The sequence below is a fragment of the Rhinolophus sinicus genome, chromosome 3 (genome assembly GCF_057876585.1).
Source record: "Rhinolophus sinicus isolate RSI-liver-muscle chromosome 3, RSI-T2T, whole genome shotgun sequence".
Taxonomy (NCBI): domain Eukaryota; kingdom Metazoa; phylum Chordata; class Mammalia; order Chiroptera; family Rhinolophidae; genus Rhinolophus; species Rhinolophus sinicus.
The window spans coordinates 62,321,280-62,342,057 of record NC_142503.1 but is presented as its reverse complement, the minus strand read 5'-3'; the positions used below and the strand labels follow the sequence as shown (position 1 = coordinate 62,342,057).

At 32.7% G+C, this 20,778-nt stretch overlaps 1 protein-coding gene across 6 annotated transcripts in view; it reads left to right on the top strand.

The window, feature by feature from the left end:
- Positions 1-20,778, top strand: part of ARB2A (ARB2 cotranscriptional regulator A) — a 400,181-nt gene that overhangs the window by 79,291 nt on the left and 300,112 nt on the right. For all 6 annotated transcript variants that reach the window (XM_019711772.3, XM_088796628.1, XM_088796625.1 and 3 more), the window contains one exon: positions 20,328-20,393. In XM_019711772.3, the coding sequence (XP_019567331.1) occupies positions 20,328-20,393 (66 nt within the window). The remainder of the gene's footprint in view (positions 1-20,327; positions 20,394-20,778) is intronic.

Below are 20,778 nucleotides of genomic sequence, written 5' to 3'. Positions count from 1 at the left end.
TAGGAATTGCATTGAATCTGTATATTGCCTTAGGCAGTATGGGCATTTTAACTATATTAATTCTTCCTATCCATGAGCGTGTTATGTGTTTCCATTTATTTGTATCTTCTTTGATTTCTCTCTTCAATGTCTTATAATTTTCTGAGTACAGGTCTTTTACTTCTTTGGTTAAATTTATTCCTAAGTATTTTATAGTTTTTGAAGCAATTGTAAATGGAACTGTTTTCTTAATTCCTCCTTCTGATTATTATTGGTGTATACAAATGCAACTGATTTCTGAATATTAATTTTATATCCTGCTACTTTACTGAATTCATTTATCAGTTCTAATAGTTTTTTTGGTGGATTCTTTGAGGTTCTTTATATATAATATCATGTCATCTGCATATAATGACAATTTTACTTCTTCCTTTCCAAATTGGATTCCTTTTATTTCTTTTTCTTGTCTGACTTATGTGGCTAGAACTTCCAGAACTATGTCAAATAAAAGTGGAGAATGTGGGCAACCTTGTCTTGTTCCTGATCTTAAGGGGAATGGTTTTAGCTTTTCCCCACTTGAGTATGATGTCAGCTGTGGGTTTATCATATATGGTCTTTATTATGTTGAGATATCCCTCTAGACCTGCTTTGCTAAGAGTTTTTATCATAAATGGCTGCTGGATTTTGTCAAATGCTTTTCCTGCATCTATTGTTATGACCATATGATGTTTATTTTTCATTTTGTTAACGTGGTGTGTCACATTAATTGATTTGTGGATATTGAACCAACCTAGCATACCAGGAATGAATCCCACTTAACCTAAGTGTATGATCTTATAGGTTGTTTTTTCTCTTTTCTCCTGATTTCTTTTTTTGGAAGGCGAAATAGATTTGGGAATCATTTCTAACTCTTTCTTAGTAATATGCATTTGTCAGATGGTTTGTTAGAGGTGCAACCAATGGCCAGAATAATTGCACTCCAAACCAAAAGATCCTTGATTTTAGTTGTAAGTTTGAAGTGGCTAGCTCTCATTCTGTTGAGGAAGAATCAATAATGAAGTACTTTGTTATTGTGGTTGCTCTGGACATTTAAAAACAAGTTTTTATTGTATGAGGAATTTTATCTCAATTTTTTTATTGCATTATGTTACTTTAATGTAATTTATCCTACTCACCTTTTAGAAATGCATACTTCTCTTTTAACCTAAATTTATTTGAAGTAAAATAAAGAATATGAATTTCACAGTTAAATAATTTCTACCTCAAGAAAACCGTGTGATAATCTGAATAAAGTAGTTGAAAATGTAACTGTTTTAATTATCTTTGTAATTTGTGATAGTTGTAGATTCTTATGCAGCTGTAAGAAATAATACAGAGAGAGATAGTGGACTACGAACCCCATTTCCCTCGTGCTGACATCTTGTAAAATGATAGTACAGTAATGCAACCAGAAATTGAAATGATACAGTAAAGATATAGAACATCTCCATCCCTACAAAGATCTCTTATATTGCCCTGGTATAGCTACAACCACTTCCTACCCAGCTTAGCCCCCTTCTTAACCCCTGTTAATCATTAATCATTTCTTCTATTCTATAATTGTGTCATATAATGTTATATAAATGAGATTATAGAGTTAGTATGTTACCTTTTGCAATAATCTGTTTTCACTCAGCATAATTTTCTGGAGATTAGTTCTGGTTGTTGCATGTATCAATATTTCTTCTTTTTACTGCTAAGCATTATTCCATAGTATAGCTATACCACAGTTTGTTTAAGTCCATTGATGGACATCTGGGTTGTTTCCCGTTTGAGACAATTATGAATGAAGCTCCTATAAACATTTGTATACTGGTTTTGTGTCAGAATTATTGCTTATTACTCTGAGATAAATGCCTAGGAGCGCAGTTTCTGACTTGTATGGTAGTTACATGTTTCAATTTCTAGAAACTGCCGAACTGTTTTCCAGAATGGCTGTATCATTTTACATGCCCATCAGCAATGTATGAGTGATCAGCAATGTATGAGTGATCCAGTTTTTCTGCATCCTCACCAGCATTTGATGTTGTCACTATTTTTTATTTTAGCCATTTTCATAGATGTGTAGTGATATCTCATTGTGGTTTTAATTTGCATTTCTCTAATGGCTATGGCTGTTGTACATCTTTTCATGTGCTTAGTTGACATCTGTATATACTCTTCAGTAAAATGTCTCAGTGTCTTTTGGCCATTTTCTGATTGCATTGTTTGGGTGTTACCCAAAACATTGTTTGGGTGTTACCCAAAATGTTACTCTTACATTTTGAAAGTTCTTTATTCTAGATAATAGTTCATTTTCAGATGTGTGGTTTGCAAATATAGTTGATGCTCATTATTTTATGGAATTTGTATTTGCAAATGTGCCTACTTGCTAAAATTAATTTGTAACCCCAAATGAATACTTGTTGTGCTTTTGCAGTCATTTGCAGAAAGGCACACAGTTGTGAAAATTTTGAGTCACCTGACATGCACATTTCCAGCTGGGGTCAAACAAGGTGATGCTCTGCCTTCTTGCTTTTTTAATGCTCATATTGTAAACAAGTGTCTGTTTCACAGATTATTTTGTGTCACATTGTTTTATATTTTTGTGCTATGATATGCTTTACAGAGAAAACACTTTTGTTAGATAAGCTTTGTTCAGGCATGAGTTATAGTGCAATTGGGCATGAGTTCATTGCTAATGAATCAATATATATTAAATAAGGTGACTTTAAACCGAAACACACATAAAACAAGTTTATGTATTGATCGGTTGATGATAATGATTTTGCCAGAGGCTTACAGGAACCTGTATTTCAGTTTTTGTTAATTCCTTGTTCATGGAGAATTCATAGAACATAACTACCATGAATATGAGAATCAGTTGTATAGTCTCAGCCCCATAGCTTGTCTTTTCATTCTTTTAACAGGTCTTTAACTGAGCAAAAGTTTTAAATTCTGATGAAGTTCAGCTTATTAGTGTTTTCTATTATGAATCATGCTTTTGATGTCAAATCTAAGGACTCTGCCTAGTCACAACCTGAATATTTTCTGTTTTTTTCCCTAGAAAAATTATCGCTTTACACTTCATATTTTGAATTAAGTTTTGAATAAGGTGTGAGACTTAACGCTCAGGTTCATTTTTTTGCCTATGGATATTAAATTACTCTGACACCATTTGTTGAAAAGACTGTATTTCCTCCATTAAACTTCTTTTACACCTTTCTCAAAATTCACTTGGGAAAATATGTGTATGTCTACTTTTGAGTTTTCTTTTCTGTTGCACTCATCTGTATATCTATCATTCTGCCATTACCACATTGTTTGGATGTTGTAGCTATGTAATAAGTTTTGAAATTGGCTAGACTGATCCCTCCCACTTTTTCTTTTTCAAAATTGTTTTATCTAGTCTAGTTCCTCTACCATTTCATATGTATTTTTAAATAATCTTGTCTATTTCTAAAAAAAAAAAGAAATCCTGCTTGGATTTCAATAGGAATTGCATTAAACTGCTTATCAATTTGTGGAGAATTGACATCTTTATTATGTTGAGTCTTACATGAGTACAGTATGTCTCCTATTTCTTTATATCTTTGATTTCTATAATCAGTGTTTTATAGCTTTCACCATATAAATCTTGTAAACATTTTGTTAATTTTACACCTGAAATTTCATTTGTTTTAGTGGTTGTAAATGGTATAATTTTTTTTAAACCTTCATGTTTCCATTGCTGTATATAGAAATGCGATTGATTTTTTAAGTTTATCTTGTACCCTGCATCCTTGCTGCACGCTTATTTGTTCTAGGATTTTATTTTTTCTTTCTAGATTCATTGAGATTTTCTATATAGACAAACATATTGTCTACAAATAGGGACTGTTTCTACCTTTGTAGAAAAGATTTGCATCTTTTATTTCCGTTTCATGTCTTATTGCACTGGCCAAAACTTCCAAGACTATATTGAATAAAATGTTGAAAGTGCAAATATTTTCTTGTTCCCAGTCGTTGGGAAAAAGCATTCAGTCTTTTACCATTAAGTATAATGTTAGTTGTAAGTTTTTTGTGGATTTTTTTTTATCAAGTTGACTAATATAATTGAGTATGTGACCACATTTCAATTTGAAAAAGGAAGTATTTATTTTTGTTTTTGAAGTTGATGTATTTTCTGGCTTATTTGTCATGGTGCCTACAGCTGGAATTTGTGTACACGTATTAACATTGTATAATTTGAGTACCCTAAGAACATTATTCAAATTAGCCAAATATGGATTAAAAATTTACTCTTGTTGATACTAAAGACACTGTGGAGAATGTTGTTTTATGTTTCCAGATTTCCTCCTCCCTCTACTCCAATATTGCTTCCTGACACCTTAGAAATCTTTCTTTGACCTTCCTACTATAATTGGGGATGCCTTATCTTCTCATGTATGAACTTTATGAACAAATGTTTAGGATTAATGGTACGCTGGAACAGATCCTGATGCTTACTTCTTTGAAAGTATAAAGCTTTCTGATTACCTGTAAGTCAGAATTTTACAAGTTATTTCTTTCAGTCACTGAATGAAATTTTAAGATTTTAAAAGAGTTGACATGGATAAAAGAAAACAAAATTTCAGGGCAGCACGAGGTCTTCTTTTGGTGAAATGATTTGAGTATTTTTGGTATAAGGAACTCTGTTATTTAATAACGTTGTAATAAAATGGATTGATCAATAGATTAATGCATTGCTCATTAGAGTATTAAACGACCAGTGCCCTGTGAATGGATTCACTCAATTCAGACATTTGATCTGCCCTTTCTAACCTTTGATAACACTCCAAGGTTTTGCCACTATGTGTGAAAATGCAAGATAAGCCTAAAACTTGGATTCTTTTTGAAGATATAATGAGCTACCACCCCAGCCATTTGGCACATCACCCATGTTATTTTAGAAAAAAAAAAAAAAAAGCCTTTCAGTGGAATGGGATTATTTTACTTTAGCAGTTTTCTATGTTATAAAGTTTAATTGCAAGTTTAAATGAACAGAAGTAAATTTCTGCCCATATGGCATTAAAGTATGTTAACTTTAGGGGAGAGAAATAATATGAATAATGCTTAGAGATGTTTTTCTGTGCCAGAAACAAAAGCATAACATTCTTAAAATTGTATTTGCACTGAAATGTACCTGTCTAAGAAGAGAATAATATGTTTTATGCTATTTTTTTTTTCTCTTGGATCATGGGCCGTTCTAAAAGTAGAATAGGATTTGTAGCCTAGTAATGGTTTTACAAGATTCATAGTAACTGGGCAAATAATCTATTGTAAATTTCCTACATGTCTATTGATGTCATTAAACACAAGCATATTGTATTTCAGAGTCATTTAGTCATCTTCACTGTTACTGACAGTTGGTGCATTAGTTCATGTTAAATGGAATATCTCTTTAAACTATTCTTGGCATTTCCTAGATTAGATGAATTATGAATTTGATTATTAAAATTAACCTTTTATGTTCATCTGGTATGTTGTTCTGAGCCAATGTCCTTTTGTACTAAATCTTTATATTTCTGTGCTCTGGAAAGAAATCTTTCCAGGTAGATATTTAATGCAAAGTATATTTTGCATGAAAGGTAGTTTGCAATATATGCAGTTTGTTTTTACATACAAATATTTTACAAATATATCTTGCATGAGCCAGAAGAACGATGGACTTGTTTTAAGTTCGTACATCTTTTTATTTCTTTCCTCAAAATTGACTAGGAATTTGAAAATAATAGAAATGAAACCCAGAGTAAATTCTAGTGTTACCAATCAAGATAAACTATATCTGACTTCCAAAATATATGCTAATTGATACCCCTTTACCCCCGCCATCACATCCCTATCTCAATCCTCTCTAGGTTTTAAGAACATTTTGTTAAATTAGTTAAAGGGAAAAGATTCTAAAAAATCATGCTTGGCTATTATGTCATAGGCAGATGGGACTTCTCATTACACTCTTTATTTTATTCCTCTTGAATTTGTCAGTTTTGTGGGTTGTTTTTTTTTTTCCTGATTTTTAAAGAAGCGACTGCACAAATTGTTCCTTGAACCTCTTTTTCCTTTGGGGATGCACTTACACATCCCCACACATATCCATATTCATATATGTGTGTGTGTGTACAGACACATATACCATTGGGAATCCCTTTTTGGGTGTTTGTGAACTGTTTTATCAGAACGGTTTATAATTATTCTGATTAGTTTGCAGTGTGATAGGGAATTTATCAAGATTTCCAGAATTTAATTTATTCAGAATGAGAATTTGAGGTCAATATAACACTATTCAAAGTTTTATGGAATACCTTAACAAATCCTATTATAAGTCATTGAAAATATAAGTTGATTTTAAAATATTTTTCAGTGCAGAAAGTTGTGTTTGGCCATTTTTAGAGAAAAAATACTCTGAGGCAGAGGTTAACTGATTGCATGAGGTTATCAAATCTTGAATTAGAAAGTCATGTTTCAAGGGCATTTGAACTACATTTTCAGGAGTAACTTTATCTAAGAGTAAGAACAGATGTAACTTGAAGGGAGGAAGACCAGTATATAAAAATGTTTACAAGCCTTAGGTTTTCAAAACCTAAGATTAAATATGGGTTTTGATTGCTAAGAAGTATGTAGACTTTATTATGTGAAAAGATTGTGTATACTTTTTAGCTTTGCTAGGGTCCTGAACTATCTTATTGAATACAGAATAACTAGTTGAAGCTGTACTGGGTTCTTAGAAAATATATTCAGGCCTCATCTGTATTCATTTCCCAAGTAGCACCTAGAACAATTGTCTTCATGCTATGCTAATGTTAAAATCACCTGAGGGACACAAATGGTGTATCAGATGAAATATTTGTTTGCTAAATCCTAATTTGGGTAAGCTAGACATCTTTTGGAGCCTTACAATAAGTCTCCTAAACAACTTATGTTTAGTAATGTTGATTTGGTGGAAATATTAAAGAAAGATATAGCATGAATATTGACCGCCAAGAAATAAAAACAGCTGGCAGATCTACCTAGCAGACAGAAATTAGAGGTGAAAGGTTAAGTCAGGAATTATGTAGTCTATGAAGTAATAAAGATCTGCCGTATTTATTTGTTTATTTTTTATTATCTGTCTCCTGAGAGCAGATGCTCGTCTTTTTCTCTTTTATATCCCCAGTGCCTGGATCAATGACTGGCACATAGCAGCTTCTCAATAAATATTTGCTGATTGAGTAAAGTACCTGACAGGGAGTAAGACTTAGTCTTCACATTGAGTAATGCTATATTCAGTGCTGTAATCTGTGTAGAAGACTTTATGTAGAGGGTTAACAATTATTTTTGCTTGCTTTCAAACAGGATTTTGCTATCTCAGATCATAATTATTTCTTAGAAAATAATAGCAAATGTTTGTATTTATAAATGAGGAACACTTTCAAGGCATAATTTGCTTGAATAAAGAATAGTGAAATGTTGAAATCTAATTTTAGGAAAGCATTTTCTTTTTAGGGTAGTAACATATATAATGTTGGAAGTCAATGGTTATAAAACAGTTTAAGTGGATCCCAGGATGCAGGATGACTTTTACTTGAGATATTGTAGGGACCAGTGCAAGAATTCTGACTTGAATTTGTAAGATTTTATTTGGGACACTTCAGTGACACTCAGCAATCCCATAAATTTTAGAACCAGTCGAACATTCTAGTTGTCTACATTCTCATAGAAACTTGAGGTCCGTAAACAGTGCACTGCCCATAAGTTTAAAAAGGCTGCTTCCCATTGTCTAATGATTTCATAAACACATCTGTTCATACTTACTATATCATTTGAAAAACCCAGTATATATCTGTGAAACAGTTACTAATTTAGTTTTTCTAAGTGCAGAAATCTATTTAATGCCTACCTAGTGTATGTATGTATATGCATGTTTGTTTATATACATTTAGGTAAGTAGATAGATATAGGGATATAGAAAATATATTATTTGATTAAAACTTTCACATTGTTCCTAATTAGTTATAGTTTCTGAATAGCGTCAAAAGTGATGTCAGCTAACAATCTTGGTGAAAAAAATGTTTCTGTAGTCAGCAGAGAAGAGAGTTGGTCTCCACATAGTTGATAATTCTTTTCTTTTTAAATTAAATTTATTGGGGTGACAATGGTTAGTAAAATTACATAGGTTTCAAGTGTACAATTCTATAATGCATCATCTGTGTATCACATTGTGTGCTCACCACCCAGAATCAGTTCTCCTTCCATCCCCATATATTTTTTAAAAATATTTATTTATTTATTTAAGTTTATTGGGCTGATAATTGTTAGTAAAGTTACATAGGTTTCAGGTGTCCAATTCTGTAATACATCATCTATATATCACATTGTGTGTTCAGTACCCAGAGTCAGTTCTCACCATATATTTTGATAATTCTGTAAACACTATGCATCTAGTTAGGGAAAAGCATTTGGAAGAAAATGAAGAAGGGACCATAGTTTCTGTTACATTGTCTCCAAATCACTACATACCCATGGTACTTCTCCAGAAGTGTCTTTTATTCTCCAAATCTTCTTTTGTGTCTGTAATGATATAGAACAGTATTGTTTATAAGATCATATGATTTTTGTCCTTCATTTTGTTTACCTGGTGATTGAATTGCATATGTTGAACCATCATTGTGCCCCTGGAATGAACCCTACTTGATTGTGAAATATAATCTGTTTAATGTATTATTTTATTCAATTTGCTAGTATTGTGTTTAGGATTTTTGCATCTGTATTTATCAGAGATATTTGTCTGTAGTTATCTTTTTTGTGTGTTTTCCTTACTGGTTTTGGTATCAGAATAATGTTAGTCTCATAAAATGAGTTAGGAAGTATTGCCTCTTCCTCAATTTTTTGGAAGAGTTTGAGGAAGCCGTATATTAACTCATATTTGAATATTTGGTAGAATTCACTAGTGAAGTCATCTAATCCTGGACTTTTGCCTTTGGGGAGATTTTTGATGATCGTTTCAATTTTCTTATTGTTGATTGCGTTCTATTTAGATTTTCTGGTTCTTCATGATTCAGTCTAGGAAGGCTATATATTTCTAAGAACTTGTCCATTTCGTCTAGGTCATTGAATTTGGTGGCATTAGTCTTCCGTAGTATTCTTGTTTGATACTTTGTATTTCTGTGGTACCCATCATAACTTCTCTGTCATTTTTAATTTTGTTTATTTGTGTCTTGCTTTTCCTTAGTTTAGCCAGTTGTCAACTTTATTAATGTTTTCAAAGAACCATGTCTTTGTTGCATTAATTTTTCTGTATTGTCTTTTTGTTCTCTATTTAATTTAATTGTGCTCTAATTTTTATTATTTCTTTCCTTCTGCTGACTTTGGGCTACGTTTGTTTTTCTAGTTCTTTAAGATGTAATGTTAGGTTGTTTATGTGGGATTTTTCTTGTTTCTTGAGATAGGCCTGTAGTGATATAAATGTCCCTCTTATTACCACTTTGGTTGCATTCCAAAAGTCTTGATATGTTATATTTTCACTCTTATTTGTTTCTACATATCTTTTTTTCTTTTTTTGTTCTAAAGATTTTATTGGGGAAGGGGAACAGGACCTCATGGGGGAACAGTGTGCACCTCTAGGACTTTTTTCTAAGTCAAGTTGTTGTCCTTTCAATCTCAGTTGTGAAGTGTGCCGTTCAGCTTCAAGTTGTTGACCTTTCAGTCCTAGTTGTGGAGGGCACAGCTCAGCTCCAGGTCCAGCCGCCGTTGCTAATTGCAGGGGGCACAGCTCACCATCCGTTGCGGGAGTCGAACCGGCAACATTGTGGTCGAGAGGACACGCTCCAACCAACTGAGCCATCCAGGATCTCAGCGCCAGCCCAACTCAAGGTGCTGTGTTCAATCTCAGTTGCACGGAGCGCTGCCCACCATCCCTTGTGGGACTTGAGGAATCGAACTGACAACCTTGTGGTTGAGAGCCCACTGGCCCACGTGGGAATCGAACCGGCAGCCTCTGGAGCTAGGAGCATGGAGCTCCAACCACCCACCAGGCCGGCCCTATGTATCTTTTGATCTCTCCTTTTATTTCTACTTTGACCCAGTTGTTCTTTAGCAGCATGTTGCTTAGTCTCCACATATTTTTGGCTTTTCCTGCTTTCTTTTTGCAGTTGATCACCAATTTCAAAGCATTGCGGTTGGAGATTATGCTTGATATGATTTCAGTCTTGTTTAATTTGTTGAGGCTAGTTTTGTGTCCCAACATATGGTCTGTCCTTGAGAGTGATCTATGTGCACTAGATAAGAAGACATAATCTGGTGTTCTGGGATGAAAGGCTCTGTAAATGTAATTATGGCCATTTGGTCTACTGTGTCATTTGAGGATATTTCCTTATTGATTTTCTGTTTGGATGATCTATCCGGAGCTGTCAGTGGGGTATTGGTCCTTGGTATTGTACCTTTTATCATTATGAAATGTTGCTCATTGTTTCTTGTTACCTTGTTTATCTTGAAATTTATTTCGTCTAATACAGGGGTGTCCAAACTGCGGCCCACGGGCCAACTGCTGCCCTTGATCCATTGTTAATTGGCCCACCGCAAATTCCAAAAATATATTTAGTTTACTTAAATAAACCAGGTAAGGCAATACGTACTTCACCTCGAGTGAGTGGCCCGGCTGTTTGTGTATTTTACTGCATATGGCCCTTGGTGAAAAACGTTGAAAAATGTTTGGACACTCCTGGTCTAATATGACTACACACACTTATCTCTGCATGCCATTTGCTTGAAGTATCATTTTCCACCCTTTCATTTTGAGTCTACTATATATTTTTCCTTACAAGTGAGATGTGTCTCTTGAAGGCAGCATGTGTTTGGGTTTTTTGATCCAGTCTGCCACTCGTGCCTTTTTATTGGTTAGTTCAGTCCATTTATATTTAGGGTGATTATTGATATATGAGGAGTTCCAGCAAATCTTCTGTTGCATTTTTAATTACATGGGACAAGGCTATGAAATTTTATATATATAGTTGCCCCTGGCAACTCCCATTTTACTCTATTTCTCTGAGGTTGACTATTTTAGATACATCATTTAAAAGAAATAATCGTTGTTTGTCCTTATGTGATTGGCTTATTGTGCATGATGTCATATATGGCAGAATTTCTTTATTTTTTTTGAGGCTTAATAATATTTCATTTTATGTATATGCCACATTTTCTTTATCCATTCACCCATCGATGGACATTTGGGTTGTTTCCGTATCTTGGCTATTGTGATAATGCTACACTGAATATGGGAGTGCATATATCTCTTTGAGGTCCTAGTTTCCATTCTTTTGTCTATGTACCCAAAGTAGGACTACTGGATCATATAGTAATTCTATTTTTAACTCTTTTAGGAACCTCCATACTGTTTTCCATAGTGGCCGTACCATTTTACATTCACACCAACAATGTACAAGTTTTCCAATTTCTTGAATTACTGTGATTATCAGCCAGTGATATGTTCTTCGTATATACATATTCAATATGCACTTGCCTCCGATAGCCCATGCTTATTTTGCTATAATTTTTTCCAAATAATTTATAAAGGTGATTTACTTGTACTAATAGTAGAAAATACCTTACACTTAAGAACAACTTTTTTTTTAAGCTTTTTTTTAATACGTATTATCTTATCTGATTCTTATAGATAGGCCTGTATGGCCAGTCTTCTCTTAAATTCTTACTAGGAATATTCTAAAAACCTATTGTACATTTTAAATTTGAACTTTATTGTCCAAACTAGTCTCTCTGCAAAATTGTAAGCCATTTACATTGTAAAAGAATTTGCAAGTTCTTATTTTATTCTAATTGCTTTGTGATTCATACTTTTTGAAGATATACTTCCACTAACATTATGTCAGTGCATTTATAGGATTGAGTAAAAGATTTTATAGTAAATAGCATGAATATTTTACTTTACGTCTGCAATGCAAAAGAACGACAACAGAAAAATGTGTGGGGGATTCTGTTATGAGCTGGCAAGTCTGTGGGTTTAATTTGAATTCACTGAAGAGAGTGGACTTCGTAGATTTAGAGTTAATGAGACATTTTTCTTAAAGTATTCTTTCACTACGGGATTGCATACAGTTAGAACTGACAGTTGGAAACGTGCTCAGAAAAGGAAACTGAAAAACAGCTGTCTCTCTGGGCAAATGCTACCAGCTGGTGAGGCTCACCAAAGCAAAATATTTTATATAATAAAATAACTTTCGGATATTACTGAAGTTACATATTAAGGTAATTTTTTTTTTAGTTTGTTTGCTTTTATCAAGGCAAAACATTAAGACACTTTTTTCATTTTAAGAAGTTTTGTGTTTTAATGACAACTAATCTCTTTAGCATGTATTCATTAAACTAATATATATACCTTTAGAGTTTACTTTGGAAATTGCATGGGGGTCATTGGAAAGTTGGTTTTGTTTCTTATATAGATTTTAGAAGTAGAAACAATTTTTTTTCCTGTTAGGTCTTTTCTAGAATAAAATCTATGTTTTAATGTCTTGACTTACATTAGAAATGAATTGTTACCGTCTCATACTCTGAGAAAAGATTTATACCTCTGGACCTTAATTTAAATTTGGTGGGTCCCCTTCTTTTGATATTGTCAGATCTAACTGGTAAAAATTATCATTTAAATTGTAAAAAATTATCTATATTTTATCTAAGTAAGAAACTATTCCCTTTTTTGGTCAGAATGGTATTTATTGAATTTCTATAATTCCTGTATTCTGAGGTCCTTTAGCATTTGTACATGGACACATTGTATAATTGTTTGTGTAAAAAGAATAAGTGTACATTGTATATATTACAGACTTCAGTAGAAATTCATCAACTCACTCATAAGAAAAACCATAGTTAAAAGTAATATAACTAAATATATTGTATATTGTACCGTGTTTCCCTGAAAATAAGACCTAACCAGACAATCAGCTCTAATGCTTCTTTTGGAGCAAAAGTTAATATAAGACCCGATTTTATTTTACTATAATATAAGACCAGGTCTTATATCATTTAATATAATACAATATAATGTAATATAATATAATCCCCGGTCTTATATTAATTTTTGCTGCAAAACATACATTAGAGCTGATTGTCCAGCTAGGTCTTATTTTTGGGAAATACAGTAGTAATACATTTTACCTCCTCTTTTGAGTTATTAACTATACCTTTTTGTTTTACTTTACTAATGGTTACTATCAGGTTTACAATATACCTCTTTAACTTACCACAGTTTATTTTCAAATAAAATTATACACTTCACATGTAACATGAGAGCCCATTACATTGTACTTTCATTTCTCCCTATACCTGGATTTCCATCTGGTATCATTTTCCTTAGCATAAAAAACATTGTATAATATTTCTAGTATTAGTCAGCTGGAAATTAATTTTCTTGGCTTTTATTTGTCTGGAAAGGTCTTTATTGTGCCTTTATTTTTTCGCAAATATTCTCAGTGTATGTAAAATTTCAGTTTTGGGTATTTTTTTTTTTTCTTGGATTACTTTAAAGGTGTTTCCTCATTTCTTCTGGTTTCTATTATTTTTGTTGAGAACTTAGTGATATTTCTTATCTTTGATTCACTTTGCAATATGTTGTTTTCTCTGGCTACTTTTGAGATTTCCTCGTAATCACTGTTTTTCAGCAATTTGATTATGAATATGCCTTGGATTTTTTTCTTCACAGTTAACTTCTTTGTTGAGCTTCTGGGACATGTGGGTTTGTAGTTTTTTTCAAATCTGGAAATGATCTGTCATTATTTTTTCAAATATTTCTTCTTCCCCTCAACTTCACTTTCTTTATTCTAATTGTGTGTTAAGCTGCTTTTCATTATCTCGCAGGTCACTGAGGCATTGTTCACTTTTTCAGTATTTTTCTCTCTTTCATTTTGTGTATTTTCTATTACTGTATCTTCACATTCTCTGATCGTTTCTTCTGCAGTGTTTAATCTGATGTCAAACGTATGAATTTTTTTATTTCAGATACTGTATTTTTCAGTTCTGAGCAGTTCCACTTTTGGTTATTTTTAAATTCATTTCTTTTCTCATTATATTTGTATTTTCCTGTATAGCCTTGAACATTTTTATAATAGTTGGTTTAATGCACTTGTCAACTAATTTCATTATCTCTATCATTTTTAGGTTTCATTTTACTCACGATTTCTCTCCCAGTATGGGTCATATTTTTCTATTTCTATGAATGTCTGTAGTAATTTGTACTGGATAGTAGACATTGTAAATATTATATTGGTGAGGGTCTGGATAGTGTTACCTCTCTTTGAACAAAATTGAATTTGTTTTGGCAGAAGTTAAGTTTACTGTGGAACAAATTGATCATTTATAGGTTTGTTTTAAAGCTTTGCTAAGATAGATCTAGAGTAGCTATTATTTTAGGAATAGTTTACCTCTCTTCTGAGGCATGACCCTTGTCAGCTCACTGCTGAATATTCTGAATATTCAGTGAAGACCTTTTCACTCCGGCTTGTTTGAATTCAAATGTCTCTGAACCCTATATAAGCTCTTGGAATTGTTCACCTTTAATCTTTCCAGTATTTTCATTCATGATCTTTATATATATATACATATATTTCTAACCCAGGGGGGTAGGATTTAGGTGCAGTGTCTGTGAATCTCAATGGGATAAAAATTATGTCTTTATTATTACTAACTGCTAACCTGCATTTTTTAAATTATACATGTAGACATAAAAAATAGTAATACTAATAGTCTTGTGACTTTGTCATAGGTAAAAATCACTTAGGTTTTTAAATTATGTGATAGTCCTACATATACCTAAAATACATCAATAAAGAAGGGCATACATTATAATAGAAATTTGGTTTTTAAAACTTTTTGGACAACTTTAATATAATTGGTGTCCTTTGTAATCCTGTATTTTTTATTAATGTTTGATAGATGAATGGATAAAGAAGTTGTGGTATATATACACAATGGAATACTATTCGGTGTAAGAAAAGATGATATAGGAATATTTGTGCCAACATGGATGGATCTTGAGAGTATAATGCTAAGCGAAATAAGTCAGACAGAAACAGCAGAGAACCATATGATTTCACTGATATGTGGTATATAAACCAAAAACAACAAAAGAACAAGACAAACAAATGAGAAACAAAAATTCATAGACACAGACAATAGTTTAGTGGTTACCAGAGGGTTAGGGGGGTGGGGGGTGGGAGATGAAGGTAAGGGGCATCAAATATATGGTGATGGAAGGAGAACTGACTCTGGGTGGTGAGCACACAATGGGATTTATAGATGATGTAATACAGAATTGTACACCTGAAATCTGTGTAATTTTACTAACACTTGTCACCCCAATAAATTAAAAAAATAAATAAACATTCTTAGAAGAGTCTGTTGATTTCATCAGACAATCAAGAGGTTGTTCACAAGTTAAGAATGCGTAGTTTAGACAATTAAAATTACTTTGTTTTTACTTTACTTACTTTAAGCATCCTGTTTTGTTTCTGTTCTTGCCTGCTGGTACTAGGTTACTAATTACCCTTCAATTTCAGTTTTACCTCCCATGTTCCCATAACATCTTTATTTATGGACTACGTAACATAGGAGATACAATATCATGTAAGTTCAGAAAATATATTCTAGACTGTAGGGCAGACAGATTGCTTAGGTTTAAACTCAGACTATATGACTTATTTAGATGTATGACCATGGGTTATCTAACCTTTTAAATGCTTGGTTTCCTCCTTTACTTTATAGAGTTGTTGTAAAGATTAAAGGATATTTATTAAAGGGACTTAAGTCTGTATGAGTGCTATGCATATGTTTGCTATTATCATTATTTAAAAACATTTGATTGCCATTACATGAGTTGGGTCTTAGACATTCAGCTCAAGAGAAATATATATAGTTGCTTCTCTTCCAGAAGCTTAAATTCTAGTGGCAAAGACAGATCTTGGAAAAGACATTATTAATAATCTAAGTGTTATTAGGAAGGAGGAATACAAAATTTTCAGCTGTGTCTTGAGGATAGATTGGAGGCCAGGCAAGGAAGATATTAAAGCTACATAAGCAAAGAATGGGACAAGTATTCCAGGCGAATAAACATCGTTTGCAAAGGCTCTGAGGTGAAAAAGATCCTGATACATCTGAGAATTTAAAAGAAAGTCAGTGTGGCTATACAATAGAGAGAATGAGGAAAGAGAGTTATAGGATGAATTTTGAGAATTAGGCAGGGGCCAGATCATGTAGGACCTTGCTGGTTTTAAGGATTGGGGCCTTATCCTTACTTACAGCACTGGGAAACCATTAGATTTGCGTTTTTAAAGGAGTAATATGTCTGCTGACAGGAGATAGGATCTGAAGGACAATTTATCATGTTAGATATTGCAGAAGGAAGCTACAGAAGCAGTCCAGGAAGAGATAATAACCTGTTGATAGACTAGAATGGTGATAGTAGAGATGGGGAAATGTGGGGATCTTCCAATAACTGAAGGGAATTGATTGATTGTAAGGGATGGATGAATAAGAAGGATTCATGACATTTACGCTTCTGGCTTGAACAGTTAGGTGGATGATAGTGCCATTTACGGAGTTGATGAACACACTGGAGGAGAAATAGGTTTGGAGATGGATTCAGTTTGAACATACTGAATTTGAGGTGCCTATAAAATCACTAGAGGAGATATCTGTAGTTCATTTGATACATTTCAAGTCTGTCTGTCTGGTAAGCTATTTAAGAATCTGGTTACTGGGAAGAAATGAAGGCTTAGAATAAGGAGGACTCTTCTTTAAAGTAGGTGAGAGGAAAATGTGAGAGCAAGTGATCTGAAGCTGATATAAATGAAGAACAATTGTGGATATACTCGTAGACTAGAACTCCAGGAATGATAATGGAAAGTTGGAGGAATGCATTTTATTTCAAAGACATGCTGAAAAAGCAGCTACTTCAAAAGATTTTTTTTAAAGTTGAGAATGTACACGCTAAGAATGAAGTAAAAGTTTATAAGGGGGAAACAGGGATGAGATGGAGATGATTTCCATGAAATTTAAGGTATAGTTCTTACTTAAGAGGATATCCACCCAGGGTAGATGTTCTTTTGTTCCAATCAGCATTGCCATTCGTATCATAGTCTCTTTAATGTAAAGATGCTAGAGGAGCCCTTTTAGGCTTAGACAAACTAACATTACTGAAAACGTTAAAATAATAATAATATAAAATGGTTAAAAGAAAATTTGTTTCTTTCTTCTTCTTCTTTCCCTGTGTCCGTCCCTTCCTCGATCTCAGCTTCCTTGTTTCCTACCCTTCCTCCCTCCATCCCTTCCTAGGAGGGAACTGGGATGGAATGTAGAGTGTAGATAAATGGGACATTAAGAGGAAAGGGTGTTATTTTTTTAAGTAATTGACTAACTTATAGGGTGCATCTTTATTTTAAATGATTCTAAGTCTCAACGTAATAATTTTTGTAAATTTAATTTGCATAGGATTTAATAAACAATACTTAAGGTTATATATGTGTTACTTCGTGAATATTTTTGAGAAGCATTGAATATTTTTAAATTTATTAAACTATGGTACATCCACACAATGGAACACTATGACTAGTAAAAAAAGAATAAAAAAGGACTCTGTTACTGAGAAGGTAGCTCATCAGTATAAATTTTTAGATGATAAAGTAACACGATATATTTAGTCTGCTATAAGAGAAGATAATGAGGACACAGTGTGCAGCACAGTGTGTATAGTATATAGTATACTGTGTTTTTTTAAGAACGAGAGGGAAATAATACATTTTTATATGCTTATATTGGCACTAAGAAACACTGGAACGATGCGTAAGAAACTAAATAGTAAGATTACCAATAGGAGACAGAGTGAGGGGGCACCCATGGAGGAGGACGGGGAGGGAGTGAGGCTTCTCAGTGTATATTGTTTTATATTGTTTTCATGTTTAATTTAAAACTTGTGAATTTATTTTCAATAAAAATTAATTTTTAAAATGTTTTTAAAGTGTATTACTTACAGTTTTTAATAAATTGAAATGTCACATGTTTGCAAACACTACCAATCATTTTTCATTCATTCATTGTTCATGTATTGTGCATCTACAGTGTGGTTCATGCTATAATAAAGTAGAATATGTTCAGTGGGCAAATGAGAATGTAAGGTAATCATGATGGAATGCTAAATGTCGTAAGAAAGGCGGGGTCTTGACAGCATCAGTGAAAACTTCAAGTCGGAGGTAGCATTTGAATTGTCTTTTGAGCAATTGGAGAAAATGGGGGAAGTTAAGAGCATTTTAGGTGGGGGATGAACATAGGAACAAACATGGCAAGTATAGGGCTTGCTCCAGTGAGTCTTTGGTTTGACAGGCAATCATGTATGAAAATTGTCTCAAGTATAGCTGTAGTCTTCTTTAACATTTCAATAAATTAAAATGTTTTAATGAAAGGAAACTGTTGTTACCCTGTTTGTCATCTGCCTCATTTCCAATAAAATACTTGTGGAAATAGCCGCAGTGTCAATAACACCTGGACTTGGAATATGGACAGTATGGGAAATTTTAAAATAATGTTTTGTTTTGATATAATTTCACATGTAAAAGTTATGTAATTACAAGGAACCACATATATTGTATATTACTTATATAATTGTTTTCTCTAAACCATTTGAGAGTAAAGTTGGAACCATTATTCCTTTTGCCACTAATACATTGTTTATTTCCTATTATTATTCTCTTCATAACTATAGTACAATTATTAGAATTAGGAAAGTTTATATTGATTCAGTATTATCAATCTATAAGCTATGTTTAAATTCTGCTAATTGTCACATAATGTACTTAATAGCTGATATTCCTTAAGTCTAGGATTAAATCCAGGTTTACACATTGCATTTAGCTGTCATGTTTCTTTATTCTCCTTTAATCTGGAGCCATTCCTTAAGCCTTTCTTTGTTTTTCTTAACATTAACATTTTTTGAGGAGTATACGACATTTGTTGAATAACCCCTAATTTGAGTTTGTCATATGTAGTCTCATAATCAGGTTGCATTTTTAACAAAAGTAGCTTAGATGAGGTCTTTGTCCTCAATGCATGATATCAAGAGTACATGATTTTGGTTTGCTCCAATATTGGTGATGTCTGCCAGGTCATATCATGTAGTTACTATTATTTTTCTCTTTGTAATTTATCAGTAATTTGGGGGAAGATACTTGAGACTATGTTATTTATTAAACTTCTACGTATTAATTTTAGCATCTTTTGATGATTTTCTAACTCTACCATTTCTTCTATATGCATTAACTGGCATTCCAATATAAGAAAGAGTTTTCTTTCCTCTTTTTACTTTATTTATATCATTATGGACTCATAGATTCTTATTCTATTCAGTAAGTTATGTGATCCATTGAAGTCATTAGTTTGATGCCTCTACTAAACCTGATTTGGCTAGATGGATTCTTATCAAGCAGGTTTTGTGTCCTTTTAACATTTATTCATCACTCTTTCTTCAGTATTTTCTTAATTTTTGGTGCAAAATAATTTTTTTTTAGATTTACCTTGTACTTTCTGTGCTCCAGGCTCTGATTCAGCCTTTTCTCCTACATTCCTTGAATCTCCTTCTTCCACCTTCAAAACTATCATTGACCAATGAAGGTCTTCTCACTTTGCATCTTTCTGGCACACTATTCTTCCACTTTTAAGAATTTATATGGTTTGTTGGGCCCACTCAGATATTCTAAGATAATCTCCCCATCTTTGGTTCTTAATGGTAATCGTATTTGCAAAGTCTCCTTTACCATGTAATGTGACATATTAACGGATTCTGGGAGTTGGGATGTGGGCATCTTTGGGTAGCCATGTTTCTGCCTACCACAAACAGTATTAACCAGTGGTGCCTGACTTTGCTGGATCAGTTTTCTCTTTGTGTGTAGAATACCTCTGACCATTTCCTCCTAAATTCAGTGAACACAAAACAAGTGTTGGGATTCAGAGTCACAATAGTACTATATTAGATATGATATCTATAGGGAAATTATAGGGGAAAAACATTGTAAAAATACTGAAAAAAGAGTATTGCTTTGAAAAATAGAAAGTCCTTGTTTGTGAGTTTATATTAACTAGTCCTGATCTTTAGTATTAAGGCCAATAGTTATTCACACAACAACAGGAAGTAAACCATTGCAAGTAATCAGTAAAGAGTCTCTTAATTTTGTGTAAAAACATTTTCAGATAGATAGTCAGAGCAATAAGTTATACTAATTTATGTGAATTTTGATAATGGACAACATTGCATCTTATGGTGTTATTTCTTTCCTATTTAGATCATCACGAAGTATGTATATGAACTCCTGGAAAAGGACTGTAATTTGAAAAAAATCTCTATTCCAGTAAGTCCAATTTTTTAAAATGTTTGTACTTCTGAATAAAATAGTTTTCAATTAAGAAGAAAACTTCTGTTTTAGGTTAACTGTGATAAGTTTAAATGTTAAGATCCTAGTGTTTTGATATTGATAAAGGTAGTATTAAATGCTTGTCAGTATATCTAATCTCATTGCGCACAATAACTCTCAAAAAGTAATACTCTTCAGTATAAAGGAAAGACTGATTTCTAGTGGTTTTTTTTAAAGGATAACAGAATGAAAAGACTACCCTTTTCTCCACCCTTCATTATATTGATATAATTTATTTTTACTTATTTATTTGAAGTGAAGTAAACCAATGTACTTTTTGTTGCATTAGACATTCACCATCTCTTTAATAATTTCATTTTTT